At 37.3% G+C, this 16,805-nt stretch overlaps 1 protein-coding gene across 18 annotated transcripts in view; it reads left to right on the forward strand.

Annotated features, from left to right (window-relative positions):
* ADGRL2 (adhesion G protein-coupled receptor L2) overlaps positions 1–16,805 on the forward strand; it is a 581,138-nt gene that overhangs the window by 548,689 nt on the left and 15,644 nt on the right. For all 18 annotated transcript variants that reach the window (XM_053591012.1, XM_053591013.1, XM_053591010.1 and 15 more), the window contains 6 exons: positions 216–341; positions 901–1,106; positions 2,209–2,382; positions 3,343–3,552; positions 4,413–4,633; positions 5,976–6,042. In XM_053591012.1, the coding sequence (XP_053446987.1) occupies positions 216–341; positions 901–1,106; positions 2,209–2,382; positions 3,343–3,552; positions 4,413–4,633; positions 5,976–6,042 (1,004 nt within the window). The remainder of the gene's footprint in view (positions 1–215; positions 342–900; positions 1,107–2,208; positions 2,383–3,342; positions 3,553–4,412; positions 4,634–5,975; positions 6,043–16,805) is intronic.

Below are 16,805 nucleotides of genomic sequence, written 5' to 3' on the forward strand. Positions count from 1 at the left end.
TAGTCATATAAAATATTTTGGAAAAGCCTAGGTTTAGGCCTCTTGGAGTGATTGAATTTTTGTTCATGATTTTGTTGAAGTCTTAACAATAAGATTTTGAGAGTAAACAAAAGGAAACCAGTAGTTTGCATACAGTTATCATTTGCCTTTTTGTAGTTTTAAATTTGAAGAATGCCCTTTTTTCCCCCCTCCTCTTTGCCCTTTATCTCATCCAGTTCTGGAAGTTGCAGTACTCAGTACAGAAGGCCAGGTCCAGGATTTTAAATTTCCTCTGGGTATCAAAGGAGCAGGCAGTTCAATCCAACTTTCTGCAAATACTGTCAAACAGAACAGCAGGAATGGTAAGTTGGAGGTCTTCTAAACATTGAAGAGTTTTTATTGTTGTTGTTCAATTAAATCTATTAATTCCAAAATGCTGAATCTTTGATTCCTAATATAACAAAAATGGGTTAATATTTTAAAGTAGATGTAAAATAATGCCATACTCTTTCCCAGTAAACTTTAAATAAAGATAGATTCCAGGCTGGCCGTGGTGGCTCACACCTGTCTGTAATCCTTGCACTCTGGGAGGCCTAGATGGATTCAGGAGTCTGAGACCAACCTGAGCAAGAGCAAGACCCTGTCTCTACTAAAAATAGGAAAATTAGCTGGCCATTGTGGTGGGCACCTGTAGTCCCAGCTTCTCAGGAAGCTGAGTCAAGAGGATCGCTTGAGCCCAAGAGTTTGAGGTTGCTGTGAGCTACGATGACGCCACGGCACTCTATGACAGAGTGAGACTGTGTCTCAAAAAAAAAAAAAAGGTTCTGTAGGGATTTTGCCACTTTCTTCTAATTTCATTGGATCTTACTTTCTTCATAAGCATATTTCCTGTAGATTATATAACTATTTTTACCCTCCCAGGGCTGGCAAAGTTAGTGTTCATCATTTACCGGAGTCTGGGACAGTTCCTTAGTACAGAAAACGCAACCATAAAACTGGGTGCTGACTTCATAGGGCGCAATAGCACCATCGCTGTGAATTCACACGTCATTTCAGTTTCAATCAACAAGGAGTCCAGCCGAGTGTACCTGACGGATCCTGTGCTTTTCACCCTGCCACACATTGATGTAAGTTAATGTATGCTAATGAAGTAGTAGAGGGTTTATAAAACCAAAGAGGAAGGAAAGCAAAGCTGACACACCCAGGACGAGGACGAGGACGAGGACGGGAGAGAGGAAAGAAAAGACCTTTCCATTTGTAATTGAAATGTTGGACTAGGTCAGAGACACAAGTTTATTTAAGTCTGTGAACATAAAATTAAATGAGCTTGGTTCAGTGATTATTAGAACTTAAGTGAATTCTTAATGAAAGCTAATTCAGTAATCAACAGGAAAATGTAAATGACTCTAATTTGTTTTCAAATGAAAATTAACTCTTACCTTAGCAGTGGGGATAGCTAAGAATACTAACTCTTAGGACTTTCTTTTTAGTGTGGCAGATTATTTTTTTTTTCATTAATGACCATATTTGACATCATAGGTATTGAGCTTTGTGTTTAAAAAACATAGGATTTCAGGACGTATTTCCTTTGCTGTGCTTTAGAGTGCAAGTTGGCACTTTAGTAACTGCACTGTGCTAGAAGATTATCTGCAGAGTTTTTGCTCTTACAAGTGGAGGGAATTAAGTGCCCACAGATAATGAAGCGGATCTCTAGAACGGGCAAAGGAAAATATATTTATGTGCTTATATTTGCTTCCGTTGATTTCGCTCTTAAGAGCTTTGATGTACTAACTACTCAATTCAGGGATTGTCACTGTGTCACTTAGAACTAACCAAAAATGGGCCCAAAATAGAAAATGGATTTTTAAGATACTTAGTCCCTATAAAATTTCCTCAGGAAAAAATTCATAGCTCTAATCTTATCAGAAAGGGGAAAAAATGATTCTAATGAACATGCCATCAATATGTAAAATCATAAGATGGAAATTCTAATTGCGTAAAATGAGTCTTTGGTAGTTTAGAGCATAGTTTAGAGTGTTTCGGACTATAAAACCCTGTTAAGCTAGATATCTGCTTTGTATAACATAGTCCACAATTTTGCTGATGAAAAACTTTATAGTCCGAAACATGCAAAGTTTAATCTAAATTACCTTTTACACATATTAAACAATTGCTATTGCCATCTCAGAGTATAAAATCCTAATTTTATCTTGTCATTTTATTTCCCAGCCTGACAATTATTTCAATGCAAACTGCTCCTTCTGGAACTACTCAGAGAGAACTATGATGGGATATTGGTCTACCCAGGGCTGCAAGCTGGTTGACACTAATAAAACTCGTACAACATGTGCATGCAGCCACCTAACCAATTTTGCTATTCTCATGGCCCACAGGGAAATTGCAGTAAGTATTTGTACTTCTAATTAGTAGCAGAGAAAAACCTCAGAGATTCAAAACAGCTTGTGTAATAGTCTCATCTTTGGGTGCTTATCGTAACTGAAAAGCAAACAAAGTAACGTGGATTTCTAATTGTTTCTACACTGCCCGTGTATTTTAGGACGGCTTGGCGCTATATTATTGTTACTTCTCAAAATCCCGTGCTTTAATACCACTTTAAAACATGTCCTAGGTTTTTCTTCTTTGGGCAGGTGTTTGGCAGAGGCCTGGGGGGTTTAATAAATGAACTGCAATAGGTCACGTAAAGGAGTCAGAGGCTGCCTTTTCACACGCCCTTCCCATCACCAGTGTTCAAATCTATTTTTGCAACTTTCACTTGAAGTTTCCTAACCACTTTGCACACTGTGCAAAGCTGAAGATTTTTGAAAAGTCCAAATAGTTCTGGAATATGTCTTAGCATTTCTTCTTGTAATTAAGAAAATGATTGCCAGAAGATAAAAAATATTTTTAAAATACAGCATGAAAACCCTCAGATCTGATGTGTACTCTTAGTATGTAAACATATAGAAACCCAAGGTGAAAATGAAGGCTGAAAACCTGGTTTATGTATTGGCCTAGAAAATCATTCAAAGATCGGTTATTTTTAGTCATAGCCAAGTATTCTTTATTCCCTGACGTATTTTTCTTACGTTTATGTAGTTAATTCAGTCATTTTGAAAAGACCGGGCTCTTACATTGTTTTCCGGGTAGATTCCTTTCACAGATTGTGAAAGTCAGTAAGATAGTGCTGGACTTTATTGTTTGATCAAAATTTCTTTTTGGCATTGAGCCCTATTGGCATTCACATCAACATTATTCTTCAGAGAGTTGAGTGTTGAAAGGGTGAACTGTCCATGTGAAAATCGTCTTCCTTCTAGTTGAGGTAATGCAGGAATGCTGACGTTCCTCATATCCTTTTCTTTTCAGTACAAAGACGGAGTTCATGAATTACTTCTCACGGTCATCACCTGGGTGGGAATAGTCATCTCCCTCGTCTGTCTGGCCATCTGCGTCTTTACCTTCTGCTTTTTCCGAGGTCTGCAGAGTGACCGTAATACCATTCACAAGAACCTTTGTATCAACCTTTTCATTGCTGAATTTATTTTCCTCATAGGGATTGATAAGACAAAATACACAGTAAGTGCCTGTTAATTTTATTGACCTTGGATCATGGAAGATTATTTTAATAGGTGTGACACTCCATATGATACTGATGCCCATGTTTGACCTTGTCACTTGATATAATTGATACGGAGATACTGAAAGATAATTTGTAATAAATTAAAAGATGTCTTAGTTGTTAAGTTACAAATTATTGTTGTGTAGTAAGGTACAGTTGAATGATGTAAGAGACCTGTTTTAAAAATTCTTATTTTGCTTACATAGTCACTCTGATCAGCAATCCTTTCTTCATAATGAAAACTATTTATTTATTATGAGGTTTCAACATCAGAAATAGAACTTAGTTAATGCTTCACCCCATATTCATCTGTGCTGATATGAATTTATGAATGTACCAGATATGACAGGAAAACTGTCCTATGCGTCCTATGTGATGAAAGCCAGTTTTTTTGCCGTTATGGCAAAATTTTAAAATTCTATTACAGAAAAAATAGGAATGATACATTTGCAACAACTATTCTAAAGACGTGTGAAGCAAATCATGTACAATTTGGATATCCAGATTTCATGATGGATAATCTGAGAAGAGAAATTTATGATACGTTTTCTTACTTGATATTTGATTTCCCTAAAAATAGTAGTGTCCTTATAATGATGAGACCTTCACACTTGGTGTGCTGTTTTCACATTTGGCAGTGTTTTTTAATTTGTTTCCGTTTATGAAAAAAAAAAACACTTTGAGGAAGCAGTAGTTGACTCTGAGCAACGCATTTTAAAAAAAGTAGTGATTTTCATGGGTGAATGTTTTAGCATTTTGGAGCGAGCTGTTTATCTCCATAGCTCTCTTCTGTGTTTTTTGTTGCTTTCCTGTCTAGATTGCATGCCCAATATTTGCAGGACTTCTACACTTCTTCTTTTTGGCGGCTTTTGCTTGGATGTGCCTAGAAGGTGTGCAGCTCTATCTAATGCTAGTTGAAGTTTTTGAAAGTGAATATTCAAGGAAGAAATACTACTATGTTGCTGGTTACTTGATTCCTGCCACCGTGGTTGGAGTTTCAGCTGCTATTGACTACAAGAGCTATGGAACAGAGAAAGCGTAAGTAATTGCAAGCGACCTGAGTGTTTTTCAAGTGAATAATTTTTTAAAGCCTGTTAGCTGTCAGTGAGGGTCCCTGACAGATTAAAATAGCATCTGAAAGCTTTATTGGTAGGAGAATGGGCATGCCGTGCACAAATTATAATCAAGTCTTTTGTAATTTTCTAGGTTCAGAGGATTTGTACTCTATCAAGGCAGATTCTAAATTATGGACTTTCTTTTTAACACAAAAGATTGATCTGAAACAAATTGAAAAAGTAAATAACTTTTTGGCCTTAGAAAGATATTAAGTAAAAATTCTTCTGAACTTAAAGCATCTGACATGTTTAACTACCCGCTTGTGAGCTAATGCTTCATTAGGTCTCTTTGTGCAGCCGGCCCTCCAGCTAAGTCTCATTCTGAATGGTGACCGTGGCACATTCCACTCCATATGTTTTACTTTGATAATATTTTATCAGGCAGTTTGAAAGGACTAAAATGAGTCACTGTCTTTCATTTATAACAATATAGATATTTATGGGAAGTGACAGAAGGTAGGCATACCCCTGTTTCTAACTAAGGATTTTATTTGCTAGAGGCATGAATTAACCTTCCAGTTCTGTTTATTTTTCTTTTCCTTTGATAAAATTAGTTATATGAAGATTCTTTGGACTGAAGAAAGCTTTTTAACTGTACAGATGATGAAAGACAAATAAAAGTAATTCAGTAGGGATTCAATGTTAAATGAAAATGAACCACTAAGTAAAATCCATCTCAATAAGTTGATACATCATTTACTCTAATACTGATTTTTTTTCCTTGTATTTATCTTTTCCTAGTGGAGGTATTATATTTATGCTACACTGTTTTGCAACAAACATAACTTCTGAATAGGTGTTTATTTTTATTTATTGTTTGGCCCTTTATGTTCCATAGGGCTAAGCATTTTAGCTCAGACAGATCTGAAAAGCAAATTTTAGTGCTTACATGTAAAGCATGAGACATCATTAAAATGATGAGACAATTTGGAATATTGAGCTTCAAGTCTTTCTTAGTAAAGTCAGAGGTCTTAAGAATTTAGGGATGGCGTGGTCTTTATTGTTTCCCTCAAGCAAACATGATTTTATATGCTTTTATCAAATATAAAACAAGCAGGTTGAAGTAAATAAATCACTATCCTTTGTTAAGCCAAAGCCAACTCAGAATTATTAGAATTGTTCTTGCCTATGATAAACGAATTTTCAAAGGCAATTGTAGATAGAGGTAGGTTTGTTTGTTAGACGTTTAAAATTCTTTTTTTTTTCCTTGTGATGTTGAGGATCCATTAACGCTCCTAATGCATTTTCTTTTCATTTCATGATAGTTGCTGGCTTCATGTCGATAACTATTTTATATGGAGTTTCATCGGACCCGTTACTTTCATTATTCTGGTAAGGAGACTATTTTCCCTTGTTTTCTTTGGCAATGCTTTTCAAACAAGGATTGTTTTGTTACTAATTTACCTGTACATTCAAAGATTTATAAACATAATCTTTCCTCAGGATATTATATGGTATATTCAACATATTATACCATTATTAACAGTTTATATATTGGCTAATAACACTATTTGTAAAAAGCATCTTTCTTTGAAAATGTACTTTTTCCATTTCTAATTCAGTTTGCTAAAATAATCATGTCATAATCTAAAAAATGTACTTACATGTAAGACATGTTAAGAATTCAGTGAATTGTTTCGAAAAGTGAAAGAATCTTACCTTAATTTTTCCTGTTTTAAGTTCCACTTAGTGATTTAGTACTTTTCAATCAATCTTCACCCCTAAATACTTGCTAGGGCATAAAAAGTTGTTTAAGCTTAGATTAATTAAGGAATATTAAATCAACTTTAAACTCATTAGAAATAAAATTACTTTTCTAAGACTTAAGATACCAAATAAAAATATTGGTTTTTAAGAAATACTGGTTTTAAATGAATTTGATAAAAGTAAGAATAGTGACATTAAGGTATTTTTAAACTTTTTATGTACCTTTGGTCATATTTGAAATGTTGAGATAAAAAGGGTATAGTTAATGTATCTGGATTGCAGTATTTAAAGATTCATTCAGTGAAAGCACTGGGCTGGTGGGTGTTATTGATGCTTATGTGATTGAAAAGGAAACATAAACAAATTTAAATGTTACCTATGTCTTTTTAGTCTAATTTTAAATATTTTTTCTTAATTTGTTTTTCAAAAGGTTACGCAAAGAAGCTCCTTAGGATATTTTTAAGGGTTAACTAATGTTTCATAAAAATAGAAATTTTTAGTAGCGGAAGGAAACTTAAAATGACTTTAAGCGTCTGCGTGTTTGCCATTAAATTGTTTTACACAATTACTTACACAAAGCAAAATAAAAATTTGAGATGAATGCCTGAGTGAATCACCCCAGTAAAACATTCTCAAGTATTCTAGGAAAACGGATTTCTCACTAGAATTACCCAGTGCAGGTGATGGTCCCACTTTCTGCTCTTGGAGTTCCTGTGTCAACACATCCTAAGTGTGGCTGCCGTTTAATGACCAGCGGCTGACAGGAGGAGGCAGGCTGCTGGAAGATACAGCCTGCTTTTTGCCCTCAAGGACTCCGTCAAACACACTTACACTTTGAAACATCTGAAGACCACGTTAGGGATGTTTGGTTTATGAAAACATCATGTATTTGCTTCTGTTATACTGAAGTCTTCTTTATTTATGCCTCTGAGGATAAGTGCTGACTTCAGAGTATTTTTTAAAAAACACATTTCACTTAGCAAAAGGAGTTAATGTTCATACATACTCAGCTTTGAGCAAGAAAAGAAAGGAAAAGACATTTTATTACCCTGTCCGTTTACAGTAAGAGCCCACTATTATTTATTACTCTTGTCATTTTTGTCCTATACCTAATCCTTTAGGCTGAGATGTGACAGGTTTTTTGGAACAGTATTCCCAACTTGAAAACAAACAGAAAACCCCAGCAGGTAGCAGTCTCCGTACAGATCTTCTTGGAATCCTCCCTGCCATGGCTTTGCCCTCAAGTCATCGCAGCAAAGAGACAGACTAGGAGTGGTGTCAGAATGCAGAACATTATCTTGCAAAACACCACCTAACCTGCATCGAGTTATGACTGCACACTGTGTGTTTGTTGAAAATATATTTACCTACATACATCCCTCTGTTGATGGAAGATATTTAAAACCCAATTAGACACAAATCTTAATAATATAAATTACATTGTACACCATGCTTTTAAGGAATATTCTTTACAGCAAAAATTACTAATAGTACTAGAAAGTACAGCTTTGCATTTCCAACTTTTCTTTTTTTTATTATTATTAAATCATAGCTGTGTACATTAATGCGACCATGGGGCACCGTACACTGGTTTTATAGACCGCTTGACACATTTTCATCACAATGGTTAACATAGCCTTCCTGGCATTTTCTTAGTTATAGTGTTAAGACATTTATATTCTACATTTACTAAGTTTCATATGTACCCTTGTAAGATGCACCGCAGGTATAATCCCACCAATCACTCTCCCTCCGCCCATCCTCCCCCCTCCTACCCCTCCCTCTCCCCCTTCCCCATATTCTTAGGTTATAACTGGGTTATAGCTTTCATGTGAAAGCCATAAATTAGTTTCATAGCAGGGCTGAGTACATTGGATACTTTCTCTTCCATTCTTGAGATACTTTACTAAGAAGAATATGTTCCAGCTCCATCCATGTAAACATGAAAGAGGGAAAGTCTCCATCTTTCTTTAAGGCTGCATAATATTCCATGGTGTACATATACCACAATTTATTCATCCATTTGTGGATCGATGGGCACTTGGGCTTTTTCCATGACTTAGCAATTATGAATTGGGCTGCAATAAACATTCTGGTACAAATATCTTTGTTATCATGTGATTTTTGGTCTTTTGGGTATATACCTAGTAAAGGAATTATAGGATTGAATGGCAGATCTATTTTTAGATCTCTAAGTGTTCTCCAAACATTTTTCCAAAAGGAATGTATTAATTTGCATTCCCACAAGCAGTGTAGAAGTGTTCCCTTTTCTCCACATCCACGCCAACATCTCTGGTCTTGGGATTTTGTGATATGGGCTAATCTTACTGGAGTTAGATGATATCTCAAAGTAATTTTGATTTGCATTTCTCTTATGATTAAGGATGAGGAGCATTTTTTCGTATGTCTGTAGGCTATGCGCCTGTCTTCTTCAGAGAAGTTTCTCTTCAAGTCCCTTGCCCAGCCTACGATGGGATCACTTGTTCTTTTCTTGCTTATACATTTGAGTTCTCTGTAGATTCTGGTTATTAAACCTTTGTCGGAGACATAACCTGCAAAATTTTCTCCCATTCTGATGGCTGTTTGCTTGCTTTACTTACTGTGTTCTTGGCTGTTTAGAAGCTTTTTAGTTTGAGCAGGTCCCAATAGTGTATTTTCGAAGCTGCTTCAGTTGCACGGGGGTCCTCCTCATAAAATACTCGCCCAGACCAATTTCTTCAAGGGTTTTCCCTGCACTCTTTTCTAGTATTTTTATAGTTTCATGTCTTAAGTTTAAATCTTTAATCCAGTGAGAGTCTATCTTAGTTAATGGTGAAAGGTGTGGGTCCACTTTCAGTCTTCTACAGGTTGCCAGCCAGTTCACCCAGCACCATTTGTTAAATAGGGAATCTTTTCCCCACTGAATGTTTTTAATTGGCTTGTCAAAGGTCAAATAACGATAAGGAGCTGGATTCATCTCTTGGTTCTCTATTCTGTTCCAGACATCTACCTCTCTTTTTTTGTGCCAGATGCTGTTCTGATCACTATCGATTTATAGTACCATCTCAGGTCTGGTAGCGTGATTCCTCCTGCTTTGCTTTTATTGCTGAGTAGTGTCTTGGTGATTCCAGGTTTTTTCTGATTCCATATAAAACGAAGTATTATTTTTTCAAGATCTTTAAGGTATGACAGTGGAGCTTTAATATGATTGCATTAAAATTGTATATTGCTTTGGGTAGTATGGACATTTTAACAATGTTGATTCTTCCCAGCCATGAGCATGGTATGTTTTTCCATTTGTTAACATTTTCAGCTATTTCTTTTCTTAGAGTTTCATAGTTCTCTTTATAGAGATCTTTCACGTGCTTTGTTAGATAAACTCCCAAATATTTCATCTTCTTTGGCACTACTGTCAATGGAATAGAGTCCTTAACTGTTTTTTCAGCTTGACTATTGTTGGTATATATAAAGGCTACCGATTTATGAATGTTGATTTTGTAACCTGAGACGCTGCTGTATTCCTTGATCACTTCTAAGAGTTTTGTAGTAGAATCCCTGGTGTTTTCCAGATATACAATCATATCATCTGCGAAGAGCCAAAGTTTGATCTCTTCTGACCCTATATGGATACCCTCGATCGCGTATTCTTCCCTAATTGCAGAGGCTAAAACTTTCATTACAATGTTAAAGAGCAGTGGAGACAATGGGCGGCCTTGTCTGGTTCCTGATCTGAGTGGAAATGATTTCAATTTAACTCCATTCAATACGATATTGGCTGTGGGTTTGCTGTAGATGGCCTCTATCAGTTTAAGAAATGTCCCTTCTATACCAATTTTCTTAAGTGTTCTGATCATGAAGGATGTTGGATATTATCAAATGCTTTTTCTGCATCAATTGAGAGAATCATATGGTCTTGGTTTTTTAATTTGTTTATGTGCTGCATTATATTTATAGATTTACGTATATTGAACCAGCCATGAGACCCTGGGATAAAACCGACTTGGTCATGATATGTAATTTTTTTGATGTGTTGCTGGATTCTGTTTGTTAGGATCTTGTGGAATATTTTTGCATTTATATTCATTAGTGATATTGGTCTATAATTTTCTTTCTTGTTGGGTCTTTTCCTGGTTTGAGGATCATGGTGATGTTTGCTTCACAGAACGTGTTGGGTAGTCTTCCTTCTTTTTCTACACTTTGGAACAGGTTGAGTAATATTGGTACTAGTTCCTCTTTAAAGGTTTGGTAGAATTCTGACCTGAAGCCATCTGGTCAGGGCTTTTCTTTTTAGGGAGATTTCGTATGGTTGATGCTATTTCAAAACTTGATGTGGGCCTGTTCAACATTTCCACTTGATTCTGGCTAAGTCTTGGAAGGTGGCGTGCTTCCTAGTATTGGTCAATTTCCTTCAGATTTTCATATTTCTGAGAATAACGTTTCTTGTAACATTCATGAAGGATTTTTTGAATTTCTGAGGAGTCTGTTGTTATTTCTTGTTTGTCGTTTCTTATTGATGAGATTAGAGATTTTACTCTTTTTTTTTTTTTTCCTGGTTAGGTTAGCCAAAGGTTTATCTATTTTATTGACCTTTTCAAAAAACCAACTTTTTGATTTATTGATCTGTTGTATAATTCTTTTGTTTTCAATTTCATTTAATTCTGCTCCAATTTTGGTTATTTCTTTTCTTCTACTGGGTTTGGGGTTGGAATGTTCTTCCTTTTCCAGTTGCTTGAGATGTCCCATTAAGTTGTTAACTTCCTCTGTTTCCATTTTCTTGAGGAAGGCTTGCAGTGCTATAAATTTCCCTCTTAGACTGCCTTTGTGGTATCCCAGAGGTTCTGAAAATTCGTGTCTTCATTGTCGTTTTGTTCCAATAATTTGGCAGTTTCCTTCTTAATCTCATCTCTGACCCAACTATCATTCAGCATAAGGTTATTTAACTTCCATGTTTTTGTATGAGTATGCAGATTCCTATCGTTACGGAGTTCAACTTTTATTCCATGGTGGTCTGAGAAAGTGCAAGGAATAATTTCTATCCCTTTAAATTTACTGAGGTTAGACTTGTGACCTAAGATGTGATCGATTTTGTAGTATGTTCCGTGGGCTGATGAGAAGTATATGTATTCAGTTTTGTTGGGATGAAATGTTCTGTAGATGTCTGCTATATCCAAATGTTGGATGGTTAGGTTTAAATCTAAAATTTCTTTGCTCAGCTTCTTATTGGAGGATCCATCCAACACTGCCAAAGGAGTGTTGAAATCTCTGACTATTATGGAGCTGGAGGAAATCAAGTTGCTCATGTCTGTTAGAATTTCTCTTATAAATTGAGGTGCATTCTAGTTGGGTGCATAGATATTAATGATTGAAATCTCATCATATTGAGTATTACCCTTAACAAATATGAAGGGACCATTCTCATCCTTCCTTACTTTTGTTGGTTTAAAGCCTATTGTGTCTGCGAATAGAATTGCAACACCTGCTTTTTTCTGATTACCAATTGCCTGAAATATGGATGACCATCCTTTCACCCTGAGTCTGTATTTATCTTTTAAAGTAAGATGTGACTCTTGTATGCAGCAAATATCTGGCCTGAGTTTTTGTATCCAGTCAGCTAACTTGTGCCTCTTTAGAGGACAGTTTAAGCCATTCACATTAATGGAGAATATTGATAAGTCTGGTAAAATTTTGGATATCGAGTTTTTCAAAAGTCCAGTGGACATTTTTAATCCTTTCCCCACTGTGGAAGTTGGAGTTTGATCAGAAGTTTCTGAGTGAGTTTATTTTTGTGGTAGAGGATTGGGTTGGTCATTATGGAGGATAGGTCTGAGACTATCCTGAAGAGCTGGTTTGATTATGGCAAATGTCTTCAAGCTATGAACATCATTAAAGTATTTAATTTCTCCATCATAAATGAAACTCAGTTTAGCTGGATACAGGATCCGGTGTTGAAAGTTATTTTGCTTTAGGAGATTAAAAGTCTATGACCACCCTCTTCTGGCTTGAAAAGTTTCAGCAGAGAGATCTGCAGTCATTCTTATATTCTTCCCTTTGTAGGTAATGGATTTCTTACGTCTGGCTGTTTTCAGAATTTTCTCCTTCATATTAACTTTAGTGAAATTAATTATGATATGCCTGGGGGAAGTCTTATTTGGGTTGAGTCATGCTGGGGTTCTATAAGTGTCTGCTATCTGAATTTGAGAATCTCTTGGCATGTCTGAAAAATTCTCTTTCATAATTTCATGGAGAAGGGCCGCTGTGCTTTGCGAGGCCACTTCATCAATTTCAGGGATTCCAGTGAGGTGATATTAGCCTTCTTCGAATTATCCCAGAGCTCTCTGAGAGAATGATCCGTTTTTACTCTCCTTTTTTCTTCCTCTTTGAGAGTTTGGCAGTGTTCAAAGGCTTTGTCTTCAATGTCAGAAATCCTTTTTTCTGCTTGCTCCACTCTGTTACTGAGGGATTCTACTGTATTTTTTAGATCTTTGAGGGCTGCAAATTCTTTCTTCAATGCATCAAAATCTTTTGTGGTTTTTTCTTAAATTCGTTAAATTCTTGAGACAACTTTTGAATTTCTCCTCGAATTTCTAATTCCTAATTTTCCTCCATTTTATAAATCTTGTTTGCAATCCAAATTCTGAAATCGATTTCTGACATTTCGGCCAGTTGTTTATGAATGGGATCTTCAGTTACATCTGCCATATCTTTCCTTGGGGGGTGGGGGGCATTGATCTATTCTGGTTATTCATGTTATCAGAGTTTTTCCGCTGATTCCGCCCCATGATTATTTTACACAATTTGATTTTTCCCCTGGAGCTTTGTCAAGGACCCGTACAGTGCTATGGCCTGAGAAACTGGGGACCTGTTTTGTGTGGTGGGGCTAAGTGGTTCTGTCTTGTTTTCAACTGGTCTCTGTCCAACCCTAGTGAAAAAGTTACTCATGGTTGAAGTGTCAGCTGTGGAGAAATACCAGCAATTAAGTCACCCCACCCCCTACAGGCAACAATTGGAAAATGAAAATGAAACCTTCCTACAACCACACCCCCAGGGTACCACTTGAACAGTCCTTGGGTGATTGGCTCGGTTCAAAAGGTCCAAATCAGTTGTCTCAGTCAGCACCTGTCTCAGGTGGGAGAGTTTAAACGGTCTCTGGTAACTGGATCACAGGGGTCTGTTGACAACTCAGATATGACTTTCTCCGGTGCTCCGTGAAGTCAGGAGGATCCACCCAGCAAATAGATTAGTGTGGGAAGGTTGATGCCTCCTTCCCCACCTTGTACCTCTGTCACACCCAGTCACTGATAGCCCCGCAAGGTTGTGACCCAGTTCCCTCTAATGAACAGATACTCCAGGGCGTTGCATCTGCCCGAATCACAAGGAAATCTGTATCTGCTCAGCCAGGCCCCTGCGCTCTGCTTCTATCCAGCAGGGGGAGGTGAGGCCTGACAACTTTGGGTGCTTGATGGAGGCTGGGGGGTGTTCACTCAGTTCCAGCCCTGCCCCTGATTGATGTTACTGACAGAACAGAACAGAACAACTTTGCGGGAATTTTTTCTGTCCCTGCTAAATTCCCTTGCAGAAGAGAAGCTGTTTTGAGTTCCCATAGCCTGCTCCTTAGGCCCTGTCTTTGCTTCTGCAGGTTTGTATTTGGTTAGTTGTCAGTTCTAGCCTCCTGCCTTCCTTTGTGTATAGGCTGATAATCCCTTTAGGGCCGGGTGCATCTTAGGCTCAGTAAAGCGGTCCTCTGGGTCAGCCCCACCCTGGGAATTTCCTGGCTCTGTGCATGCGTTTTCTAGTCTCCGCACTCCACCCAGTTTTATATAGTTTATACAGTTTTATACAATTTTATGCCTGGCAGGTGAACGCCATGGCATCCTAGTAGTAGCATCAGGTCCATCTTTTAGAGGGTCTCTCCTGTGGAGTGTAGTGGGAGGACCTTTGATTTCTGCCCATTTGTTTGTGGGGTACTCCGAACCTTTCTCATGGGGGAGGGGACTCCCGTCCGCTTGGTGGTGGATTTTGTACCTTTTCTTTCTATCCTTGGGGTCTCAACTCACCTCAGCGGGGTTGATGTGCGTTCTTCAACCTTCTCTCTTGGTGAAGCTCTAATCCCCTAGGTTACTTGCTAAATTTCTGTCCTTTAACTCTCCTTCTGGACGGGATCCTCATTTCTCCATTTCCAGGGTGTCACTCTGACTTCCCTACAGGTCTCCCAGGACCTACGGTCACAAGGTGAGAGAAGGTGCAGCAGAGACACCTTGGTCTTCCGTGAGATGGCACAGTGAAGAGCTCCAACTTTTCTAAGTTGAATCTGTTTGAGTTAGTTGTATTAAATGGGTGTATGTTTTAAGTAATAATCTATAAAGAAAAATAATCTGCCAAGGAAGATAAAATATTCTCCTTCTGCATTTCTATAGAATATGTTGCCTACAGGCACTAGAGTTATCATATCTATGAGAAATAAGTGCTGGTAAGTAATGAGCAGTGGGAAACCATTAGTATGCCTGAAATGGTTTAATGAAAGCTTGGATCTTGACACGTCAGGAGCTGTTCTTATCATTTGGACAGCTCCATCTGCATCGTTAATAATTAATTCAGTTCAGTAAGAGTTCATCTCACACACTCATTTAGAAGTCTTTTTCAGAGAACACCTCCCTGGCTGCGAGTCCCAGGGAGAAATAGGTTTCTGCTTGGCTAACAGCAAAGATCTGGAGATACAAGTACAGTTTTAGAGTTGCATTTGCCAGGTAGCCAAAGCTCCAGGGAGGACAAAAAGGGTCAGAACATGTGCAGTTCAGCTAGGTTACTTCAGAGTGATGTTTCTGTTCTTCTGTCTTATCATATCCATGTCAGCATTGCAAGGTGTGAGATGAATTTTAAGCTGCTAAGTTTAGACGGATGTGATTCAATTGGGCAGGCTGATGGCTATAAAGAAAGACCGTGCTCCTGTAATCTGTGGTACCTTTTTTTTTTTTTTTTTAAACTTCTTTGTATTTTTACGTTCATCAATATGGATGAAGTTTAGCTGTGGCATATTATTAAGCAGAGGTGAATTTCATCAGCAATTTATACTGTCAGATTATTATAAATAGTAATTTGTGAAATGATTATTTGGGGGTAGGAAAAGCAGTTACATTTTTCAGGCTGGTCGAGAAGGAATCCCCCACTTTGGTGATTTTACAATTTTTAGCTGAATAGGAGGGAATTGTTTTTTCTTCTGAATTTGCTCTCACCCCTCCGCAAAGAATGCTATTAAGAGATAGCCGTCTGTCTACCTGTACACACACATTTGCACACACACGTATTCCGGGAGCAGTGTTTAAAAATCTGATTAATTCCTGAATGAGTTGCTTCATCTCCAAAATTAATCATCAGCAGGGCATTGAAGCTGGTGGGCTGACACGCATGTGTAACACTAAGCCGGAAGAGTATCCTTCCGAGTGGCTTCTGTGTGAATAATTGACTAACTACACACACATACCAGGTTTAGACGAATCTTTGTGTATATAGCCCTAACTCTGCTTTTTTGCTTTCTCACTACACACACGTACCAGGTTTAGACGAATCTTTGTGTATATAGCCCTAACTCTGCTTTTTTGATTTCTCACCAATGCATAGAGCTTTCAGAATACTGTGTTTGAACTTAACATTTAAATTGGAGAGAAAAAAAATGAACAGGTGGGGCAAAAGTGGCTGCACTGGAATTCAAAGAAGAGAAGCAGCATTTGGGCGGTGACTTTGTTCTCCCCACCTCTCTCTCCCTCTTTTTCTCTCTTTGCCCGTCTTCCAGTGAGAAATAGGGAAATACCATGTTTGAGGGTTGTGGCATCTTTTATGGTTCGAAATACATACTAAATGAAAGAAAATTGTGAATAAGTAGAAATAGGAAAGAGAAATAAATCGCTTATTATAACCAGGAGAAAAAAAGAAGCACAGAAGTATATGGCTGGAAAGAAACATTATGTCATGAGAAAAACGCCAAGAAGAAAGGAACCCAGATTGGCTGCCAGTAGTTCATTTGAAGCCAAACTTTTTGTCTTAAAGTGACTATAGATTTTATCAAAGATGTTTTTATTTGCCCCTCTATTTCTTGTTCTGATTCCCACAGTTGGATTTTAAGAAAACAAGACTAGGAAGGGGAGGGGGAATCTATTGAAATATTTTACCCTACAAAATTGTAACTGTCAGAGGGTACTACCTCTTAAAAAAAGATTACGGCAAACAAGTAGTTATTCTAGGAAACTAAAATTTAGCTTTATGTTTTTTCAACATGGAGAAAATAAGAGAACTGTAACACCATATTTTTAAAAATATGTGCTTCAAAATTTCACTGACGTATATTAGCAGTAACATAAGTTTTTCAATATCTAAATGATACAAATATCTTTTCATTTCTCTAATAAAACTGGTAA

The sequence above is a fragment of the Nycticebus coucang genome, chromosome 5 (assembly GCF_027406575.1).
Source record: "Nycticebus coucang isolate mNycCou1 chromosome 5, mNycCou1.pri, whole genome shotgun sequence".
NCBI classification, from domain to species: Eukaryota; Metazoa; Chordata; class Mammalia; order Primates; family Lorisidae; genus Nycticebus; species Nycticebus coucang.